This window comes from Delphinus delphis, chromosome 7 (genome assembly GCF_949987515.2).
Source record: "Delphinus delphis chromosome 7, mDelDel1.2, whole genome shotgun sequence".
Lineage (NCBI taxonomy): Eukaryota > Metazoa > Chordata > Mammalia > Artiodactyla > Delphinidae > Delphinus > Delphinus delphis.
The window spans coordinates 39,256,548-39,279,534 of record NC_082689.1 but is presented as its reverse complement, the minus strand read 5'-3'; the positions used below and the strand labels follow the sequence as shown (position 1 = coordinate 39,279,534).

At 36.3% G+C, this 22,987-nt stretch overlaps 1 protein-coding gene across 1 annotated transcript in view; it reads right to left on the bottom strand.

Moving 5' to 3' along the window:
- Positions 1 to 22,987, bottom strand: part of DNAH7 (dynein axonemal heavy chain 7) — a 246,619-nt gene that overhangs the window by 62,770 nt on the left and 160,862 nt on the right. The window contains exons 45-47 of the mRNA XM_060016382.1: positions 22,259 to 22,444; positions 17,359 to 17,522; positions 7,380 to 7,534 (exon numbers count right to left, since the gene is read on the bottom strand). Coding sequence (XP_059872365.1) covers positions 7,380 to 7,534; positions 17,359 to 17,522; positions 22,259 to 22,444 — 505 coding nt within the window. The remainder of the gene's footprint in view (positions 1 to 7,379; positions 7,535 to 17,358; positions 17,523 to 22,258; positions 22,445 to 22,987) is intronic.

The following is a 22,987-nucleotide window of genomic DNA, read 5'->3' as shown; positions in this document are numbered from 1 at the left end:
TGTCTTGTCAATTTCCTTCACTGCTGAGACTTTAACAAAAACAGGTATGTCAGATGATTTTTAAATTCATTATAATTTTCTGCTTGAATAAAATGATTATTTTTCATGGGTAAATAATATGAGTGCATCATAGTATATTAAATACATTAATCTATTATTTAGATTGTTCCCATTTTTCCAACTGTTAATACTGCAGTGAACATCTTTTTGAATAAACCCCTGTGTTCATCTCTGATCACTTAACCAGGCTGGAGTCCTAGAAGTGCAATTAATGGTCAACAGTTACAAACATTTTAAAGGTTTTTTTATATTGCCAAATTACTTTCCCGAAAGGCTGTAGAGGTTTCAGAGTTGCAATAAGCACTCACTCTGCTGTTTTTAAACCTGTTTTTATATAATATCACTGTACTTACGAACACTAGGCGTCATGTTGGCATTTTATTTTGTCATTATCCTCACAACTTTAAAAAGCATCAGGGGACTTCCCTGGTGGTGCAGTGGTTAAGAATCCACCTGCCAATGCAGGGGACATGGGATTGAGCCCTGGTCTGAGAAGATCCCACATGTAGCGAAGCAACTAAGCCCGTGCGCCACAACTACTGAGCCTGCGCTCTAGAGCCCGTGTGCCACAGCTACTGAGCCCACATGCCATAACTACTGAAGCCCGCGCACCTAGAGCCCGTGCTCTGCAACAGGAGAAGCCTCTGTAGTGAGAAGCCTGTGCACAGCAATGAAGAGTAGCCCCTGCTCTCCGCAATTAGTGAAAGTCCGCACGTAGCAACGAAGACCCAACACAGCCAAAAATAAAAGAATAAATTAATTAATTTAAAAAATCTATCAAATATTATTACCCCAGTTTTACAGATGAGGAAACTGAAGCAAGGCGACTGTAGTAAAATTTTCAGTTAAATCATCTCGTGAATGACAAAGCAGGAACTCGAACTAAGCAATCTGGCTCCTTACACAGCTCTCTTAACCACTGTGTGATACTGCCAGCATTAAATGTTATATTCATGACTTTTACAATTTGATAGGTAAAAAATATTGATAAAATCTGTATTTTGGGCTTGATGTTTTAGGTGCTCTTTGGCTAATTATACTTTTTCTTCTAGAAACTGTATGCTAAAATATTTGCCCATTTTCCTATCGTGGGGCATGTTTTCACCATTAGGTTCAGCGGCAAGTGATTAAAAAACCCCAAATAACAGTGACACGAACAAGAAGGAATTTATATCTCACGTAAAGAGGAGCCTGAGGTAATCTGTCCAAGACTGGAAGGACAGTGTGTCTAAACTGTCAGAGATCCAAGTTCCTGCCATCTTGCTGCTTCACCATTTTTGGCATACAGCTTTACCTCTTTGGCCAAAAGAGCCTTTCAGAGAACATGCACATTGCAGCCATCAGAAAAAAAAAGAAGAAACAGAAAAGGAAGAAGTATCCTTTAGGGATACTTTCTGGGGATCACAAATGGCACTTCCACTTACATCTTGATGGCCAGACCACAGTCACATGATGACAGAAGTTAGGAAATGTATTCCTTTACTCTGAATTCAATGTGCCCAGGTAAACACAGGGGGTGCTAATAGTAAGGAGATGAGAACAGTTATTAGGGAACACTGGGCACCAACTGTCACAATGTGCTAGTTTTTTAAACTTTATTTGTATTTTTTTAATATTGTTGATATTCTCTCTTAAGTTTCTTTTATATAATGTTTCTTGGATTAAATTATAAATTTGTAGAGTCAAATCTATTATTCTTTTCCTTTTGTATCTTTTTCCATTGTGTATTTTCTTAGAAAGTTCTTTCCCATCAAAGACAACTTATTCCCCTATGTTTTCTTTTAGCATTTATGTCTCCTCTTTTTTTCTTTCATATTTAACTCTTTAATTCATCTGGAGCACATTTTGATGTAAGATGAGACTATGACTTGATATGTTTTTTCACAAAACCAATTTTTGCAGCACCATTTGCTGAATGAACCATCATTTTCCATTGTTTTATAACGCTTACCTTCTAATGCATTAAAGGCTTACACGTATCAATATTAGAGTTTATTCCAGAACAGTTAATTCCAAATTTACTCTTCTTGTGAATTTTTATTGCCTCTGTACTTTCTTCTAGGCTAACTTTAGAAGTAATAACTAGTATTATTTCTAAAACGTTTATTTCTGAAAGTGTTGATATCTTCACAACATTTAGTTTTCCTATCAGTGAAAAAATGATGTCTTACTCAAGTCTTTTTTGTGTGTGTGAAATTTTCTCATTTTTTTCACTATGCATTGTTAAAGTCATTCTAAGTTTTTGTTTTAGATAGCTTTTCAGTTAATTCTTTTTGGTTTTCTAGATGAAATATATTATCTACAAGTATGATAATATTGTTTCCTCTTTACAAATATTATAGCACCCTCATTGAAAAGAACTTTCCTAATAATGTTAAACAATAATAGTGATAATAGATATCAATTTCTCATTTTTATTTTTACATGATCAGACTTTTAAAATCTATTAATTTGCTAGTGTTATGGACTGAAATTCTGTTTATGAAATATTATAACATATAAGTTTTGTTTAATTGCCTCAACTTTTATTAACAATTTCTGCATAAAATCTAATATTTAAATTATTCTTTACTAAAAAATGATATACAATTTCATCCCTTATTCTCCCTAAATTGTTTTAGTTTCACAACGAATTAAGAATGTCTACATTAATATGTATAAATGTCTTTTCTCAAAGCTAAAATATACACTATAAAACTTAAGTATTACAGACTTGATTCTTTTCCCTAAAAGTGAAAATTTATTTCCTCACCAGTAGAATAAAGTCTTAAGCCTGTTAGGAAAGATTTCTATAGCATCCAGATTTCAAAGAAATATGTTCTCAGCATTGAGTATTTACTGTATTATAAGCCTTACTGGAAAAGCAAAAGTATTCTAAGCTTGAAAACAGAAAAAAGCAAAAACAAAAAAACCCAAAATCCATATATACATGAATTACCCAGAATGCTCTCCTTAATTTATTGACCCTACTTTTGATTTCTTTTACTTTTAATTAAATCAAAGTATGTTTCATGTTAAAATACAGGAGAAAATTTATGAGACAGCCTTCTCTTCATATTTCTATCATCAAAGTTAACAGTATGCTGGTTTATGTAAAAACCTCCTTTCTCATTCCCAAAAGCCAGCCCATCACAGTATTTGCAAACCTTGTGGGAAGCCAAGACTGGGAATCCAAACACATGGCTGCTAATGCCTTTGAGTAAGGCAGATCATCTTGCTCAAAGCAGTTGTTCTTAGCAACAAAGAGAAACAAGTATTCTTTTCATATTTCTTTTGCATTTAGGACATTAACTGATATCAGTTTTTTAATTATGAATTATCTACATTATCCTATGTTAGACTTCAGATTAATAGGAAAAAATCTGCATAGTATGTTCAGCTGTGCAGCATATTGTATTCAAAGTAGATTAATCAATTACTGGGTACCCTCAAAGAGCTGGAGTTGAGAAACATTTATGTACACAATAGAAATCTGTAAAAACCATAGAAACCTGTACAAGCTTCAGTGCTGGCAGTTCATCGGAGAGGTTAAGAGAGATGTCACAGAAAAAGGTGTTTGAGCCTCATCTTAAAGGGTGAAATTTAAAGTAATTCACCAAATGGATGGAAGAGCACAGACGAAAGCTAAGAGATGAGAAACAACCCCATGTTGTTATATGTACTGCCTGCCCCCGTGTATCCTGTACTCCCATCTAATCCTCACCCCACGTGTAATCTCTGTCTTGCTCTTTAAACCAATAAGCTCCAAGACAGCAGAGATCAAGTCTGTCTGCGCGTGCTCTGTTTTCAGTGGCACGTGCTAGTTGCAAAATAAATATTTGTTACGTGAATGAATAATGAACAAAGAAATGAGCAAATGAAAGAAACATTGAGCTAGAAGTAGTTTCGCCTCCCTGATACGTTATATGCAAGGGCGGAAGAAAAGAAAGTGCTAGGAGATAAGATAAAAATAAGGAAGGCTCAGATAATGCTGGGTTTTGCTCTAAATGCAAAGAGTTTTTTTTCATGGAGTTAATGGAAAGCCATTAAAAGCTCCTCTGTACAAGTTGATTTCTTTTTAAAAATTAAAAAAATATTCTTGTATTCTTCCAGTTTTATTGAGGTGTGAACAAATTGCCTTATCAGCAATATTAACATGAAAAACATCCTATGCCCACCTTATCCACTGGTGTAGCTAATACAGATGTACCTCTGTTTTCTAGAACATTGGCTTTCAAACATTTTTTTTTAAGCAGCAGGATACTTTTTTCACAGAGGATTTTATCTTTAAACTCAATATAAACAACAAAAAAAGGGAGGCCTGCTCTGGTTGAACCCGAGGCAGGTGGGTGAAGCCAAAACCTCTGCCTTCTCTACCCAGGCTGCCTGCGAGGGATGAGAGATCAGAAGCCACTGTCCTGGAATAAGTCAAAATCTAAGGAGAACTTCTTAAATGGAAGAGTCTTTAACTGCTTATGTTTTAAAACTGTAACAGTAGCTGATCCTTTTACTTGAAGATTAAATATAAAAATAGTTACAAAATCTGCCATCTGTTTCTCTCTCTATCATAGATTTAAAACTTTTCACTTCTCTCTGATGATTAATGTTAGAAGGCATTGTGAATTATCATTATCCATTTTTAAAGTTATTTCATTCCAAAAAGTAGGTTAAAGCAACTGTGAGTGACACAGTAAACAATGAACAAAGGCAGAAGACTTGGGGACTAGTTTTAAGACTCCCCTTAACTAGAGATACAGTCTTAGTTAAGCCACGTAACTAACATTCTCTGTCACCCTACCTTATTAATAAAATGTAGTGGTTATTAGAATTACTATTGGATTTCAGATTTTTATGGCCACAACTCCAAGTAAGAAATACATTTTAAATCTTTATCAACTACACGCATATGCATAAAACTTCTAAAATTTCATGAAGTAATGCTTACCTTTACTCCATGCTATGCAGCTTTATATGTTCTATTCCACTGCGTTTCATTTAAAAACGCTGGTCATGACCCATTATGTGGGTTCTCTCTCCCACAGTTGTGACCCATAGTTTGAAAAACACTGGACAGATTGTATGGCCCTTTCCTCTCTAAAATGATGCAGTACTAACATCAATATATGTGACTGTGATCACACAGATCTTCAAAATGTCAAGCACATGGTAGATGCTCAATTATTACTTGTTTTTACTGTGTCAAGGAAATTCTTTGAATATTTAAGTTAAGTAATTTTAATTGAAGTATTTAAGGTGCCAATCCCTTCAAGAAATTTTCCCTTACATAGAACAGTATGGAGGTTCCTTAAAAAACTAAATATAGAACTACCATACCAACAGCAATCCCACTCCTGGGCATATATCTGGAAAAACCATGTTTCGAAAAGGTATATGCACCCCAATGTTCATTGCAGCACTATTTATAATAGCCAAGACATGGAAGCGACCTAAATGTCTATCAACAGAGGAAGAGATAAAGATGATGTGGTACATATATAAAATAGAAAATTACTCAGCCATAAAAAAGAATGAAATAATGCCATTTGCAGCAATATGGATACCTAGAGATTATCATATTAAGTGAAGTAAGTCAGACAGAGAAAGACAAATATCATATCACTTATACATGTAATCTAACAAAATATGATACAAATGAACTTTTTTACAAAACAGAAACAGACTCACAGACATACAAAACAACCTTCTGGTTACCAAAGGGGAAATGTGAGGGGAAGTGATAAATTTGGAGATTGGGATTAATATATACACACTACTATATATAAAAGAGATAACTAACTGTAGCACAGGGAACTCTACTCAATATTCTGTAATAACCTATATGGGAAGAGAATCAAAAAAAGAATGGATGTATATATATATGTATAACTGATTCACTTTGCTGTACACCTGACACTAACACAACATTGTAAATCAACTATATGTCAATAAAAATTAAAAGAAAAATCTTCCCTGATTGCTCTAAATATTCATAGCTCACATCTGTGTCTTTCTTATTATACAAAATAATTATGTATGATTCTAATATAATTAAGAGATAATAAAAAAGAGATAATATACATAAACCACACAGTAAATCCCCAAACAAAAAATATAAATTGAGCTTATCAGACACTGTCGTAAGTACCCAAATTACAGTAACTCATTTCTTCCTCACACTATATGGTCAAAGTATAAATGGGGAAACAGAGTCTCAGAAAGGTCACTGCAACCAAGTACTAAGTAACAGAGGCAGGTACTCTGATTCCAGAAGTGCACAGTGGTCCTAAGAAGGGTTAGTTCTATTTTTATAACAGTTACATGTATTGTCTGATCCTGCCCATTTAACAAGCAAGATATTTGATAGTAGAGAGCAGTTTGTCCCTTTTTTTGGTAACTCCATATCATTATACTATACTCCAAGAACACCAGTTGGATGAATGAAATACTATTTGTGTGTCTGTGTGTCCATATATATAAACACAACATTTTGTAGGTAGACATAGTTTTTTTCATTTCATGCTCACCCAAACCAAGCCTAAAATTGTAATTAATATTTTAAAGGCTAACTCATTATTAATATGCAAAAATAAACTGTCTGTAAGTCTATTTGGTATATCTCTTTTGATTCTTCCATGTAACACTCATTCTATTAGCAACTGGGATTTGCCAAACTTGTCCTGGGGCTAAATATATTGTCCTTTCATAATGTTGGCAATTTACTTGGTTAAGTAAATAGTCAAAATTTGATAGGTAACATGAATTTAAAATGTGACTAATAAGCCCAACATACTTAAATCATAAGCATTTTGGTTTTTGTTTTGACAAATGTGACCTGTGCATAGAGCCTCACTGAAAAATTCTCATCATGTTCTTAATCTCTCCATTGTAAATGGCAGGTAATAGCCACGTAAAATGTGCACTCACTTCTCTGCCACTTTTGTAGGATAAGTCGAGAGAAGAACAAAGAGATAGTTGGACTAATATTGTGTTAAAATACTTTTGGCATATCAAGTGGCCCTTTTAATTGCAGAAGTGGAGCTATAATGAGAACTAAAGAATGGCAAACAACAGACAAAAATTAAAACAGCTAAATTAGAAGATGTATCCCAAATGAATCTTGAGACAAAGAAAGCATCCTAACCTGTTAGAACTATAATCTCTAAAGTTCTCACTTGATTCATTGCCAATAAATAACGAAAGATATTAACAAAGTAATCATTTAAGATGAGTCTGACACAAATATCTTCAAAAGAAAAAAAAAAAAAGCCCTACATCATTTTGGGTTAATTGTGCCCTCTCCAGGCAATTCTGTAATGTATGCTTGTTATTCAAGTACATACCAGGGGTGCCAAACTGGATGCAATTTTCCAGAGTCCTGGCATAGTCAGGGTCACTTAATTTAATTAGGTGAAGACTATTGGTTTTTTCCATGTTCTTGATCCATTTATTAGCCTGACCTTGAGGATCTATCATCAGAGGCCACCTTCTTGCGTTCCTGAAAGGGAAAGAAAGACAATGCTGGTCAAGCCATGATCTGTCTCTCTGCTATTTAAGAGGCATGCATCACTTTCTTACAGTTTAAACTTTATAGTATTATTTTACTTTTTAGCTTGTTTTGAGAAACTGTGTTCTTGAAGCAGAAACATTTAAATTGAGAAGGCTACTAGAACGGCAACTACAAAAGCCATCTGGCAAACTTAACACAAGTTCTTTTACTCCTTTAGAAAATTACAATTCTCTAAATGTTAAATTATATTTTTGAAAATGTTTGCTGCTCTTGCTAATTAAGTCACAATGATAACCATCAAGAGTACTAGAAATCAGGAAACTCCAATTCTTCACTAGGCCCTGCCATTAATTAATTCTGTGACCTTGGGCAAGCCACTTCATTTCCTCAACTTCTGTCTGCTGTCATTTCCACAAGAGGGAAAGAGAAAGGATGGAGACATCACATCTCTATTTGAAATCTAGACCATTAAAGATATAGTGGTCTAAAATAACGGTGAGAAGCAAAATTTTATATCATCTAATCTTCATAATAGCCATCGATCCTTAAGTGTTAACACAATTGTTGACCCAGTAATTGTTTCAAATAGCTGTATATTTAATGTCACATATGCAGTTCACTACATACTTGCCTAGAGTTTGCGAGCTTCTTATGAACAGAAATATATTCTATGAAAGTCAGGGTTTTTGCAGTATGAGAGAGCTCATACTTATTGCTTTATTCTCCCTCCCATCTCCCTTTTAGGATAAGAACAAGAACAGTGAACCACCACAAGGCGCCCAGTTTACTGCCCAGGGAGTTGTTGGGTCACAAAGAGTTAACCAGTATCTGCCATCACGACATGGTATCCAACCACAGAGCTTTCTATCTGCTGTGAAATGTAATCAGCATTAAGATCACTGTTCTTTTCCTTCCTCTCAGAAGTTTCAGTAAACACAAGTCATAATTTTGGCCAGTTTCCTAAAGATACTGTCATACTCTTCCAAAAGTGAGCACAGCAAGTTCATGCCGAGCATCAGAAGAACAGGAGGAGAAAATAAAAGGTGACTGGGGCAAAAAAAAAAAAAAAAAAAAAAAGCTGGGGATGAATCAGGATAATCTATTCAATTCCATCTCATTACAGCACAAATTTAGTATTTCATCGGATCATTTGTCCCACATGAAAGGAACCACCGTCCTCCAATATAAGCATTACATAATGTATTAGTGAGCTTGGGCTGCCATAACAAACCACCACAGACTGTCAAACAGCAGAAATTTGTCTTCTAACAATTCTGGAGGCTGGAAGTTCAATATCAAGGTGCTGGCAGAGGTCTCCCTCCTTGGCTTGCGGACAACACAGCCCTCTTGTGCCCTCAAGTGGCCTTTGCTCTGTACGCAGATCCCTAGTGTCTCTTCCTTTTCTTACAAGGACACCAGTCCTACTGGATGAGGGCTCTACCCTTATGACCTCATTTAACCTTAATTACCTCCTTGAGGCCCTGTCTCCAGATATAATCACACAGTGGGTTATATCTTCAACATATGATTTTGTAGGGGGTGGGGGGACAGAATTCATTTTATAATATTAATTATATTTAGGAAGAAATGAGACTAATAAAAAGGGAACCATATCCATAAGAAACTAAAGGGAGTAAGAGGGAAATGAGAAACAAAACTTATATGTAAAAGTTTCATTCTGTTACATTTTGGAAATATTTTTAAGGTTGGAGGATTATGTGAGCTTTAGACAGCATTTATGCTTTCCTAAAGAAACTGAAATGACTCACTCTTCTTTCTGTTGCTTCCACAATTTTTTAGCCACAATACCCCTGTTCATGCTGTTTCTTTGTCCAAAATGCACTTCTTCCCCATCCTTTCATGTTCAAGTACTACTCACATTTCAAGTTCAATTCAAATCTATGCAGTTCACAAAGCCTGTCTTGATCTCTTTTCTCACTGAACTTCTTTAGCCATTCATCCATATTATATTTATGGTGCTTTCATATAATGATAATATTCTATTACGGTAATTCTATAATTTATTAGCTGCATCACCCAACTAAATTGTATATTCTTTGAGGGACGGGTCCATGCTGATTCTTCTTTTTCCTCTTTTCCTAGATCAAATAAAGCTTGCATACGACGATCCACTGAAGTGGGAACAGCAGAAAGAACATCTGACAAACACCATACAAGTTAACTCATTCTAAAAATGGATATTTTATAAGAGATTATCCCCGCATAGAGAAGACTGGTCCAAAGAACACCATCTCAAAATTAGAGGAAAGGACTTCTGGTGTTGACCAAACTGGGTAAAATCCACTATAGCCTACCTTTGTCACTGATTACAATGAAAACTTTAGGATAAAATACAAAAATCAACTACTTGCAGATTCTAAAAAGTAAGTAATAAGAAGTGAATGGGAAAAAAGTTACAACTTGAGTAATGACCAGTAAGCAGGTGGTGACTTTCTTGTGTGTGTGCGCATGTGTGTTTTCTCCTTATCTTCTGGCTTTGGTCTGAGAACAGGCCTAATGGGGGGAACTGTGCAGCAGGCACAGGTAGCAAAAACTCAAAGAAGATGGAGAAAATGATCATGTGTGAGCCAGAGAGTGGGGGTGGGGGGAATCTCTCTGTTCTCTCTTCTGTCCCTACCCCCAGGTCAACCCAGCCAGAACTATATTACCATGGCATAGCAGTGGTAATTCAGTCACCTAAAACACTGAGTGAAAATCCATCTCTCTGTATAGAAGAGCTGGGAAAAGGGGCCTCTGTTGTGCATAGAGTCTGAGGGGTGTCATAATCTGCTCAGGGTGCTATAACAGGATTCAGTCCAAAATTACTTGATATACAAAGAACCAGAATGTGACTAATTCTTAAAGAAAAAGTAAGATGTTAGATTTACTAGAAAAATACCTTTAAGCAGTTATTATAACAATTCTTTATTTGGTAACAGTGAATATTTTTTGAAATAAATGGAAAGAGAGGTGTTATCAACAGAGAAATAGAAAGTTTAACAAGAACCCAATGAAAATTTTAGAACTGAAAAATATGATACCTGAAATTAAAACTTTACTGTAAGGACTCAACAACAGAAAGGAGACAACAGAGGAAACAATCAGTGAACTTGATGACCCGTGAAAAAAATAATCCAATTTGAATAATAAAGAGAAAAAAAGATTGGAAAAAAAAAAGAACAGCGTCTCAAAGACCTGTGAGAAAATATTAAAAGGTTTAACATTCATGTCACTGGGGCCCAGAAAGAAGGAGAAAGAGATTGGTGTAGAAAAGATATTTGAAAAAATAGTTGAAACTTTCCCAAATTCAGTGAAACACATAAATTTACAGCTTCACAAAATTCAATCCTTAAAAAGGAGAAACCAAAAAAACAAAAAAACCCCACCTACACCCAACCTCATTATAATCAAACTGCTGAAAACCAAAGAAAAAAATTTTTTTTTTTTTTTTTTTTTTTTTTGCAGGCCTCTTACTGTTGTGGCCTCTCCCGTTGTGGAGCACAGGCTTCGGACACGCAGGCTCAGCGGCCATGGCTCACGGGCCCAGCTGCTCCGCGGCATGTGGGATCTTCCCGGACCGGGCACGAACCCATGTCCCCTGCATTGGCAGGCGGACTCTTAACCACTGCGCCACCAGGAAAACCCAGAAAAAATATTTTGAAAAAATATTTTTAAAAAAGCAGCAGAGAAAAACGATATATTACATTTGGATGAAAATTATTCAAAAGACTGCAGATTTTACATCAGAAATCATGGAGCCAGAACAGAGTAGAAATGTCAACCCAGAATTCTACGTCCACCAAACATATCCTTCAAGAATAAAGGCAAAATAAAAAGTATTCTCAAATGAAGGAAACTAGAAAATTATTTGCCAGCAAATCTGCTCTAAACAGATGCTAAAGTTCTTCACCCTTAAGGGAAATGATGCCACAGTGAACTTTAGAAATAAAAGAAGATCAAAAAATGATAAATATAATAGGCTATTTCCTCCCTCTTAAGTTCTTTAAAGCATACACAAATACTAAGACAAAATATTAACCTTGTGTGTCTGGGGGGCAGAGTTTCAATGTATGCAGACATAATATATATGACTTTGATAATATAATCAGAGGAGGGTATAGGGGACTTGCATGGTTACAAGTCTTCTACATTTTAACTGAAGTGGTAAACTATCTCTAGGTAGATTGTGAAAAATTGTACTAAAAAATAATCCAAAGTATTATAGTAAAAAATAGATAAATTGGGCTTCCCTGGTGGCGCAGTGGTTGAGAGTCTGCCTGCTGATGCAGGGGACACGGGTTCGTGCCCCGGTCCGTGAAGATCCCACATGCGGCGAAGCGGCTGGGCCCGTGAGCCATGGCCGCTGAGCCTGCGCGTCCGGAGCCTGTGCTCCGCAACGGGAGAGGCCACAACAGTGAGAGACCCGCGTACCGCAAAAATAAATAAATAAATAAAAAAAAATAGATAAATTAAAGTGTGATACTAAAAATGGTGGATTATTCAAATAATCTAAAAGAATAAGAAATGAGGAACAGGGCAACAAAAACCAAATGTAAAAACAGAAAAATAATAAAATGTCAGATCTAATTTCAATGATATCAACCATATCAAGTATAAAGTTGTCTAAATTTACCAATTGAAGGAGAGAGATCATCAGACTAGAAAAATACAAGGTCAAACTGTATGCTATCCACAAGGTACCCACTTCAAATATAACAACATATTTATATTAAAAGTAAAATGATGGTAAAAGATACCAGGCAAACACTAACCAAAAGAAAGCTGGACTGACTATAGTAATACCAGAAAAAAGGAGGTTGCAGAACAAGAAAAATTATCAGGGATAAAGAGGGATAATACATAATGATAAAAGGGTCAGTTCATCAATAATACACGGCAATCTTAAATGCGTATGCATCCAACAAGTGAGCTCCAAAATACAGGAAGCTAAAACTGATAGAAATGAAGAAACAAGTAGATGGAATATTAGCAACGATATGGAAGATATGAACAACACTCTCAAACAACTCAACCTGGCATTTAAAGAAGTCTCCATCCCATAATATGTCAATTGCACAGGGAACATTCACATAGACCATACTTATGCCATAAAACAAATTGTAATAAATTTAAAGCACCTGGAATCAGATAATGTATGCTCTCTGAACGTAATGGAATTAAGTTAAAAATTAAAAAACAAATAACAAAAAGAAAGCTTAAAAATTCTCAAGTATTTGGAAATCAAACAATACATTTTTAAAATAACCTATGGTTCAAAAAAGAAAAAGTCTCAAGAGAAACCAGAAAATATTTTAAAGGAAATGAAAGTAAAAATACACCATATCAAAATTTGTGCTATGCAGCTAAAGCAGTACTTAATGGAAAATATATAGCATTAAAATGCATAGATTAGAAAAGAAAAAAAATCTAAAATCAGTAACTTAAGCTTCCCTCTTATATCAGAAAAAGAAGAGCAATTTAGGTCAAAAGCAAGCAAAAGAAAAGAAACAGTTAATATTAAATAAGAAATCAATGAAATTGAAAATCAACCAACCAAACAAAACAAAAACCAAAAAAATAAAAAAGGAGAAAAGCAATAAAAGGCTTGTTCTTAGATAGGATCTACAAAATTTATCAAACTCTAGCTAAACAAAGAAGGTACAAATTACCAATATAAGGAATGATAAAGAAAATTATCACAGACCCTGCAGACATTAATAGGATGTTAAGGGAATGCTACAAACAACCCTATGCCCATAAATTTGGCAACTTAGTTGAAATGGACCGATTTCTTGAAAGACAGAAACTACCAAAACTCACTTGAGAATAAACAGATAACTTGAATGTCCTATAAGTATTTTAAAATTGAATTCATAGATAAGATCTTCCAACAAAGATCAAAGAAGATCTAAATAAATGGAGAGATATACTGTGTTCCTGGATTAGAAGACTTACTAAGTTGTCGATTCTTCCCAAATTTTGATCTATAGATTCTGCAGTCCTTATCGAAATCTCAGCAGAATCTTCTGTGGATATTCTAAAATTTATATTGAGAAGTAAAAACTAGACAAAACAATTTTGAAAAAGAAGAAAAAAGTTGGAAGAGAGATACTGTTCAATACCCAGTTAACAACTGCATCAAATTAATTTTCTTCAAACAACACCCTCAAGATAACATCTTTTTGATTCAAAAAGAGGACAATGTTGTGGCTTCAGTCTACAATGTTTGCTTTTGAAGATCACAGCTCCCATAGTTTCTCAAGTGGAAACTGAATTATTATAGCACCCAGCACTCCAAGTTTTGATAGTGTTTGTTCTTTTGCTATTGTCTAGAGAGGATAAATATTTGGTGCTCTTCTGTATTTTTGAAAAATACAGAGTTCTAACATGATAATACATGTTCACTGTAGTCTGCATGGAAGGATGGAATTTGGATATATAGCAGTGGAGCACACACAATTAGATAAAAACAGACAAAGAAAGGTGGGTGTTCCTCTCAGTTATTACTGTTGCTGAAATAAACCTGATTTATCTAACTCCTATAAAAATGAAAACTTAAAACATTTTTAAAAAGCAGAGTTATATTAGATATAGGTCTGATCTACTTACCAAGTTGTTAAACAATCCCAATACTTTCCCTGTGAAATGTTTAGATAGAATCCAATTACATTTAATGTTATCACTAGCCCTTGAAATTCTGATTAGCTAAGGAAACATCAAGTGTCAGTAGCTCCAAAAGTTAATTATGTTCTAACTTGTCCAAATTTTACATATTCTTCCAGTTCCCTAAATTACTGACTCTTCCCTCAGCTGAGATAGTATGTGAAAAGCATTTAGCACAGGCTCAGGTCCTTAGTAAGTGCTCCATATTAGGTATTATCATTATCAAGCAAGTATCTCTGGGGAAGGAAGAACACACTAGCAAATAAGTACGATACTTATTTGATACTTCAAAATGATCACCTTAACCTATTTACTGAAACCTCTCAGTATAAGATTACCAAAATCATTGAAAAAAAGCCAAGAATGAAAAATGTTAATATTTCCTACTTAGTAAGGTTGCTACCATAACTTCTTGCTAATGCTTCAACACTTTTACAAACAAATAGCAAACATTTAGGGGTTATGGCTCATTAAAACCATTTTCTACCTCAATCTCTCCTGAAATGGAAGTTTGTCTTGAAAAAGATCACTGAAAGATATGGAATCTTAAAAGCAGAAATATTCATCAACAGTTCCAGCATTATTGAAATATGACTGGACCCAAAAGAAAGGGTACATTTATTTGCTAGAATATAAGAAGTATATCAGCCTCCGCTGGATAAACGGAGTTATAGGAATACATTATAGATGTCCTCCTAGGTAGAACAAAAGTATATAAATTGCAAATCAAAACAATAAAGACATAACTACTACTATGTGGGACATGACCAAGTATATTCACAATTGTTTGGGAAGATCAAAGCTTTTTTTTCTGAGAGGGAAACAATAGCAACAACAACAACAACAACAAAATTGGACTATTATTTTAGCTGAAGTTAATTGGTCCAGCTGGACAAAAGTAAAAGGTGGACTTTTTTTCTATTGAAATTTTTAAAATAAAATTTTATTATCATTAATTATTATTATTTGTACAATATTATATTTTGACTTCTACAGCACGCCCACCACCGAAGGTTTAGTTTCCATTCATTACCAGATCTTTGATCCCCTTTACCCATTTCAGCCTCCCCCCACACCCCCATCCCCTCCCCTCTGGTAACTACTACTCTGCTCTCTGTATCTACATGTTTGCTTTGTTTTGTTTATTATTTATCTATCTACCTATTTATTTAATATTTCACATTGGAGCGAAAGCATACAGTATTTGTCTTTTTCCATCTGACTTATTTCACTTAGCATAACACCCTCAAGGTCCATCCATGTTGTTACGAGTGGCAAGATTTCATCTTTTTTATGGCTGAGTAGTATTTCATCTCACATATACACCACATCTTTAGCCCTTCATCTGTTGAGAGACATTTGGGTTACTTCCATATTGTTGGATAGTATAAATAATGCTGTGATGAACATAGGGATGCACATATCTTTTCTAATTAGTGTTTTTGTTTTCTTCAGATAAATACCTAGAAGTGGAATGGCTGAATCATATGGTAGTACTCTTCTTACTTTTTTGAGGAATCTCCATACTGCTCTCCATAGTGGCTGTACCAATGTACATTCCCACCAACAATATATAAGGCTTCCAAAAGATAGACTTCTAAACATTCAGAAACCTCCCATATTGTCAATGTCCAATGTGTATTCTCACATTAAATGTCTATGCAAACTGTTTGCCACCTACTTGTTAAGTGTTTAAAAAACGAACTAGGTGCCATCCTAAACTTCTTAAAAGGTACTTAAACATCTGTTTTAGTTGCAAACTAATGCACATATTTATCACTTATCTAGATTCTATAATTTTTCTTCTGGATTAATGTAGATTATCAGAGCAAGAGTACCCAGTGCTTAATTTTAGTCCACCAAAGAAAAGCTTGATAATCTCGTCTCCAAATCAACAAAGTAATTAAATGTAAGTTTAGTTCCTGGGAAAGTTTGTTTTTCTGAGTATGATTTGCTTGATTGAAAAATGAGAACTGTGTGACACAGCTTTTCTTTTTTACCTTGGTTATCGCAAAGCTGTGAGCTTAATTCAGGACCCAACTGCAAGGATTAGCTCGTCTCAAGTACCTAATAGTAACTACCTCTTTAATATCCCTAGGTGGTCTTATCAGATTTTATCCTGTTTTATGTTATAGTCAAACTGCACATGCTTCAAATCCTTTTAGAATAGTTCAGTAAATAAATGCTATAGAAATCCATATGGCAGGATCATTTGCTGAGCAGTAAAGAAATTTGTTCACCAGAATTTTAATTTGTAGAATAATTTTCATAAATATTACAAACAAAAAATTTAATAATATGGTTTTTACACATAGTGGTTAATTCTATTTTTAAAAATTTACATGCCTCAACCATTTTTACTTTAAGTACCATCATATCAATTACTTTTTCAGTAGTAAAGTAACAACTACTCAAAATAGTGATGTAACACAGAACTGAACGTTTCCTGATGGTTTCCCTGTGCTATTTCTAACATGCTGAAACCTCCAAAAAGATTGGTCCAGTGATAGAAGGCCCATAGTAATGTGACCTTGAAAATAACACAATCAATGATCATCCTCACACTAGGACAGAGTGAAGTCCTTGGCTTCTAGGAGGCAACACCTTGAGGAAAGGTAAGGCTGGATGAGCCTCCAGTATCCTCCCGGCCCAATCTCCATGGGATTTATCTACTAACCAGGAGATTGCAGGAATAGCACCACTCTTTTAAAAGCCCCAATCAGCCCAGGACCCAGAAATGTATCCATATCATTTAAGGTGGTCGCACACCCAGCAGGGAATAAGACATCACCAACACAAACCTATCCCTGCATGTTTCACTAACCTATAATAACAAAACCCTGTGTTTTATGGGAATAAAAAATTTGGACTTCACTTACTTATGGCAGGGTTTTGCTCTATTTGCTAAAAATTGATTAAAAATTAAGCAAAAGTCATCTGGGGTTTTTAGTTTGTTTACTACTGTCTCCAATGCTCAACTACTCTGACATTAATTGGAGAAGGAAGTGATTATCCATATTTAATTTAGCTAATTAGTTAAGTAATACATTTTTCAATACTATAAAAGTTTACTAGCTGTGTTAAAAAGGTACACAGATAAATAAATCCACTGACTGATAGAGATCATTTGTGAGAAATATTTTCCTTACGTTATGATGATCCCGTTATCAATAGAAAATGAGTCTGAAGGTAATCCAGCAATATTCCAGGCTCGAATTGTCACTGCTTCTCCCAGAATACTCATAAGGGAATAATCATCTGAGCAGGGGATACCTCTTCCTTTGCACAAATTTGTCCACTCCTTGGTCTGGTTCTTTAAGACATACACAGAAAGATATAAAAATGAGGTTGGAGGTTACCAAATGGATACCTTGTAAACTCCTCAACTACGCTCTGAGTCTACAAAGCATTGTTGAAACTCTACCTCAAAAATGATTTGTGTTCATCATATTTTTCAAAATAAAATCATAATTTAGAAGCTCTACTATGCATTCAAATGAAAATTATATATAATGTTAAGATAAAATTTAGATAGATCACTTACTAGTGAAATCAGAACTTTGTATCTGGAAAAAATAATTGCCAATTATGATTCCAAAGCTTCTGTTGACAAAATACATGGAGATCACCATGTTTTTCTACACATTTTCTTTAAATTATAAATATCAGCACACCTTACTACAATATTGTGGTATAAAAGTAAATCCAATTTGAACCAGTAGGGGACACAGAAAACATTTGTGTCTGGCTCTCACATGTCCTGGGGGAAGGACCAGAGCAGGGTTATTAGGCACCAATAAGGATCAGGGCACATACTGGAGTTTTGGATACCCCACCCGGGGCACCGTTTGCTAGGATGCTCAGGAACCAGAAGCATACTTCAAGCTTAGGTTCACACTCAGAAAATCAGAAATCAAGGTCCAAATTGAGGTTATAGATCAAAGGGTTCATAAACAGTGAAAGACATGACTGGAGAGAAAATAGGTTAGAAAGTGGCAAGGAGAAGGTGGATATATGCGGTGTTGATACCAGTCCGTGGGCAAATGAGGATGCCGTGTGTACCAACTGGAGCTAGCTGAGAGGGCATGGTGGGTACTACCGTCTCCCTCGGGTTCCTGCTGAGTAGGGTGGACCAACATTCCCTTCGGTTTGCACATGAAAGGCTATGACAGTTTGGGGACAGCTGATGATTTTCATGACCTTGATTAGCCGGTTATTCTGTAGAATGCCCCACAGCTGGGTCTGTGTGGTATTCTGTCATGAGTCAATTTAGGTTATGCACCTTTGGCAGGAATATCACAGAAATGATACTGTGTTCTTCTCATTGCATCTCATCAGTGGCACATGATTTCAAACTGTCCATTTATGGATGACATTTTTATTTTGATTAAGGCATTGTCTGCCAGGCTTCTGTCTCATAATTATAAGATCTTAGGTATGATTAAAGCTTCCTTGGATGGTGGGCCATAACACAAAGACACTCCTATAGATGAGAGGCAGAACTCTTTGTTACTTACAGCTCCAAATGAGAGAAATTGATACACAGCCTCCTGATACACAGGAGGCTGCACCTGGACACAGAGTAACAGCAAGGTGGAACTGTAGGGGGCAGTTTATAAACATCAAGCAGAGTGGGCTGGAGTTAGCTAGGTTTCCAGGGCTTCCTGATGACTGGGTCCTTTGAATAGTTCCACAGGCACCGGGAAGAAGGGGCCGTCCTTGGGTGTTAGGTATATGGGGGCCTCTGGAAGTTGGATATGTGCCTATTGTAACCCAGGACTATTAGAACCTGAAAAGGGAAGTGGTTGGCGTGAGGGCTTAGCAAACTGCCCACAGAAGGGAATTCAGAGTTGTTAACCATGATTCAAAACTGAGTTAAGACAGCACACTCACGAGTACTTAATGACTATCATCTGGGTTTTTACTTGCTTTGGTTGTTGGCACCAGGACAGATGGCATGGCTATGTAGGGTGGAGGAGAAGGCAGCATTTCCAGTTTGATTCTGGCTCCTAGTACACAGTTCCTATGGGCATGTTTTTGATTTTTCGTTGAAGACTTTTGTGGGGAGGTCTGAAGGTTTTCTCAGATACAGCTTGATGCTGGTATGGGCATCGTAGCCAGTGATACGGGGAAGAAGTAGGGAAAATGAAAGCCATAGTTGCTGTGGAATGCTATCTATAGTTGACAGGTGTAGTATGTTATCACAGATGAACTGGCTTAGAAATTTAAGCGGCCAATTATACATCTGTAAGGGTGTAGCAGCAGAGCATAAGTGAAATGAACATGAGGGCCTCTGAACAAGCATCTCAAAATGCAAGCCAAGGATCTTGGCTGGTAATCAGGCGGTAAGATAGTTGGTGGAAACGGAAAACTGACCACTAAGGGTGCCATCTTGGTGAAAGTAACTACCGCCACCAAAGCAGTTTGACTTTGATTATTGGTAGGAAAAGGTCCCTCAGAAAGTTCAAAGTAATTCAACTCCAGGGCTTGTATGTCCTTACAGCTTTGTAGGATTTTGTTTTGGAGATAGGCGTGGGCATTACGATCGAATACTGTGGGCCCAGTTATGCTAGGAGAATGGAAATTTTCTACATTTTATTATGAGGAGTGCCAGAAACTCTACAAAGGGGTTGATGAATAATTGACAACTACTCAGACTCAAGCTTAGAGGGAGGGGATCTAGATACTGCAGCCTCTTGGTATCCAGAGACTTTGATGTTAGGAAAAACCCAAGATTGTTTTAAAGCCTTTTTGTCTTACTTGGGTTTCCCAGTAGCAGACTCTGACATGAAGATTTATCTGAAATGATTTATTAAGGAAGGGATACTAGGAGAAGCAGTATAACGACCAGGAAAGAGCCAGTAAAAGGTGAGAGATCAGCCAAAGTTCTGCACAGGTGGTTACACCTTATTCCTACAGGGGGTGTAAGTTATTCCTTGCAGGGAGACAGACCTTCAGGCTCTCACCTCTGTCAGTCTTTCACTGAGGCCAGCCTCAGAGGGCAGTAAATTCCCAGCCAATTTTAGCTCTCCAAGCACTGCGCAAAGTGAGTTCTAAGAACCCAAGGGAAGTCTGCCAAAAAAGCCACAGGTGCTGGTTGTTGGACGTGAACGCACAGGAAACCAGGTGGGGATCTGGGCAGAGCACTGAAGTTGCCACTATTACCCTTGTGCTTAGAATCGAATGGGAAACTTGATGGGGCGTAAACTGCCAGCTGCCCTGACCCAGGAGAAATAGATAAAAGAGACGATTACAGAGCAGGATTCAGAGAATGAATTCAAAGGAAGGAACAATGACGTTAGAGATTAGTTAAGTAAAAGCCTAGGTTGCTACAGTAAAGCAAGGAAGGGATAAAATTGCCTTCAAGTCTTCTTAGATGGGACGGGATAAGGTGTCCTCTTGAATCAGGGGTGGGGACAGTGCACAGAAGTTCACAGAAGGAGTTATGAGCTTTGCTTGGAGCTTGTGTCTAGTTTAGTGTTGCTTTGCTTCTGTCCATAAATTTCAAGGTCTCAGTTCAAGCCTCAATGCTTCCTTGAAGCATTTGTATAGTGGTCTAACTGGCAGCCCCCATTCTGGTGGAAGCAGGTGACTGGGGAGTCAAGCAAGATGCAGTGCTTTGGAAGGAGTCGTCAGAGAGGGCTGGGTTGGGAGGAGTGGCCCTGGCTGGTGACTTCCAGCATGGCACTGGAATGCTCAACAGGAGCCAGCGCAGACACCCGGGGGTATGTTGGGAACCAACAGAGGAGTGTAGGAGGCTCTGCAGGTACCACTTCCATCCTTCCAAGTTGACACAGAAGAGTAGCAAGAGGGCTAAATTAGGATTCAGGTGACAACAAGTCTCATTTCTGCTCTGTCATTAACCAGCTGTGTGGTTCTGAGCAGTTTTCTTAATCTTCATAAGCCTCAGTCTCTGAAAATGTCGAGCAAACAAGTCTATGACTAGGTAAATAGTGTCATGTTAAAAGTTAATTATCTGAACTACAAGATGTCAATGCCATAACTGCAGACAGTCATTCAGACACAAATGAAGACAGAAAGCTAAGAAGAATACGAAAGTCATGCACCAGGACAAGGGCTACCAGAACCAAAAGATAAAGACAGAAGCATGATCAATGTGAGGATTTTAAACTAGTTTGGTTAAAAGCAAACAAGCAAACCAAAACAGTGGCCACCAAGAATCAACCCTACTTCAGCGAAAGCCCTGAATTCAAGTGAAGCTCAACTGAGACCACGGGCAAAGCGAATGCTTTGTAAAACTTGATAAAGCCACACACAGAAGTGGGTTTTCATTTACTCTTTCTCTCCTCCGTTGACACCAGAAGCTATTGGCAAATGTTTCAAATTTCTCTCTTCTCTTTATTTTCACTGCCTTCTTCTCCTTTTAATTTTTCTAAATCTCTCCTCCTGCTTTGACAGGGCCATGTCCTGGGTTGTACTCCTAGAGAGAGCTGAAAAATGTGCTGGGTGTCATTGAGAAAGGGACTGAACAGTGGAACAAAAAGCTGGGATAAGAAGTAGGGGTCAGGAGTTGGATCAAGGAGGCAGAATCCGTCAAAGGGGTGGGAATTCGAAGCAGGGAACCTGGTATTTATTTTCTTAGGAAAGAAGCCACTTATCAATTGGGTTTTAGGTAGGTTCGTCTTTTCCTCCCATAAAGTATCAGTTTCTCAAGTCATTTGGAAATGATTTATTATTGAGATTCATAGAGAGTAGTTGACTAAACACCCCCCAGCTCCCCAAAATATCCTGATACGTTTATACTTGTTTAAGAACTGAAATTTTATCATTAGAGCCTACCATTTCACATTACGTTCTAAAGTAGATCTTTTTGTTTCTAAAACAATTAGAAGAGTATTTGATATAGCACTTTTTTGGCTACCAAGCTAATTTATTGAATAATTAAAATACACAACTAGAAATCACTTGAAAACATTTTTCTCCCTCGTACTTACCAAAAAATCCAAACAAACAAAAAACCCCAAGATTAATGTTGATTGTAATGGGAGGGTCAGGAAGAGACCCTAGAGGTCGATGAGTACTCCCTACCTGTCGATAGTTAGATGTAAAGGCTCCGAGGTAAGCGACGACCCCTGAGGAAATGAGGATGTCCCCTGTCAGGTTGATGTACAGCTGCCCCAGCTCCAGAGCTGTTTGGCTCCAGCGAGTTTTCTCACCCCCAAGGCCTCCGATCAACTTTTCAGCTCGTTCTAGCTTTTTGCTACACAGGTCAACCTCAAAAATAAAAGTAAACTTTATCAACATCTACAAGGAGAATAAGTTAAAAAATTATTTAAATTTCTGCAAGATTTTACCCTCAGGGATAAATTTTTACATTACAAACACGCCTCGAATTAATTTTTTTTAACGCCCTAAAAGAAAAATGTGCAATATCTAACTATGAAGATCGGCAAGTCCATGACCTTTTAGAACATTTTTCATAATAAAGTGTGTACTTTAATATAATTTGTGAAATTTGTAACAGATATTTATCATATAATGCAAAGAATAGCTCTATTAAAAGAAATGAGCTACCGTATGAGACACTGAAAGTTAATTAAGTAATAAAGGACATCCTCTTGCAAATATAGATGTTTCCCCTCCATTTTAATAATCTAAATGCATTTTATTTTAAATATTCTATGAACGTTTTCCCCTCATTTAACTTGTGGTTGATTTAATGATAATTTTAAAGGTTAAATGTTTAAAAGTTTTAATAATTTATGCTTACTTACAAAGCACAATTTTCAAGTTGTTAAATTGTGTCAACCTACTCAG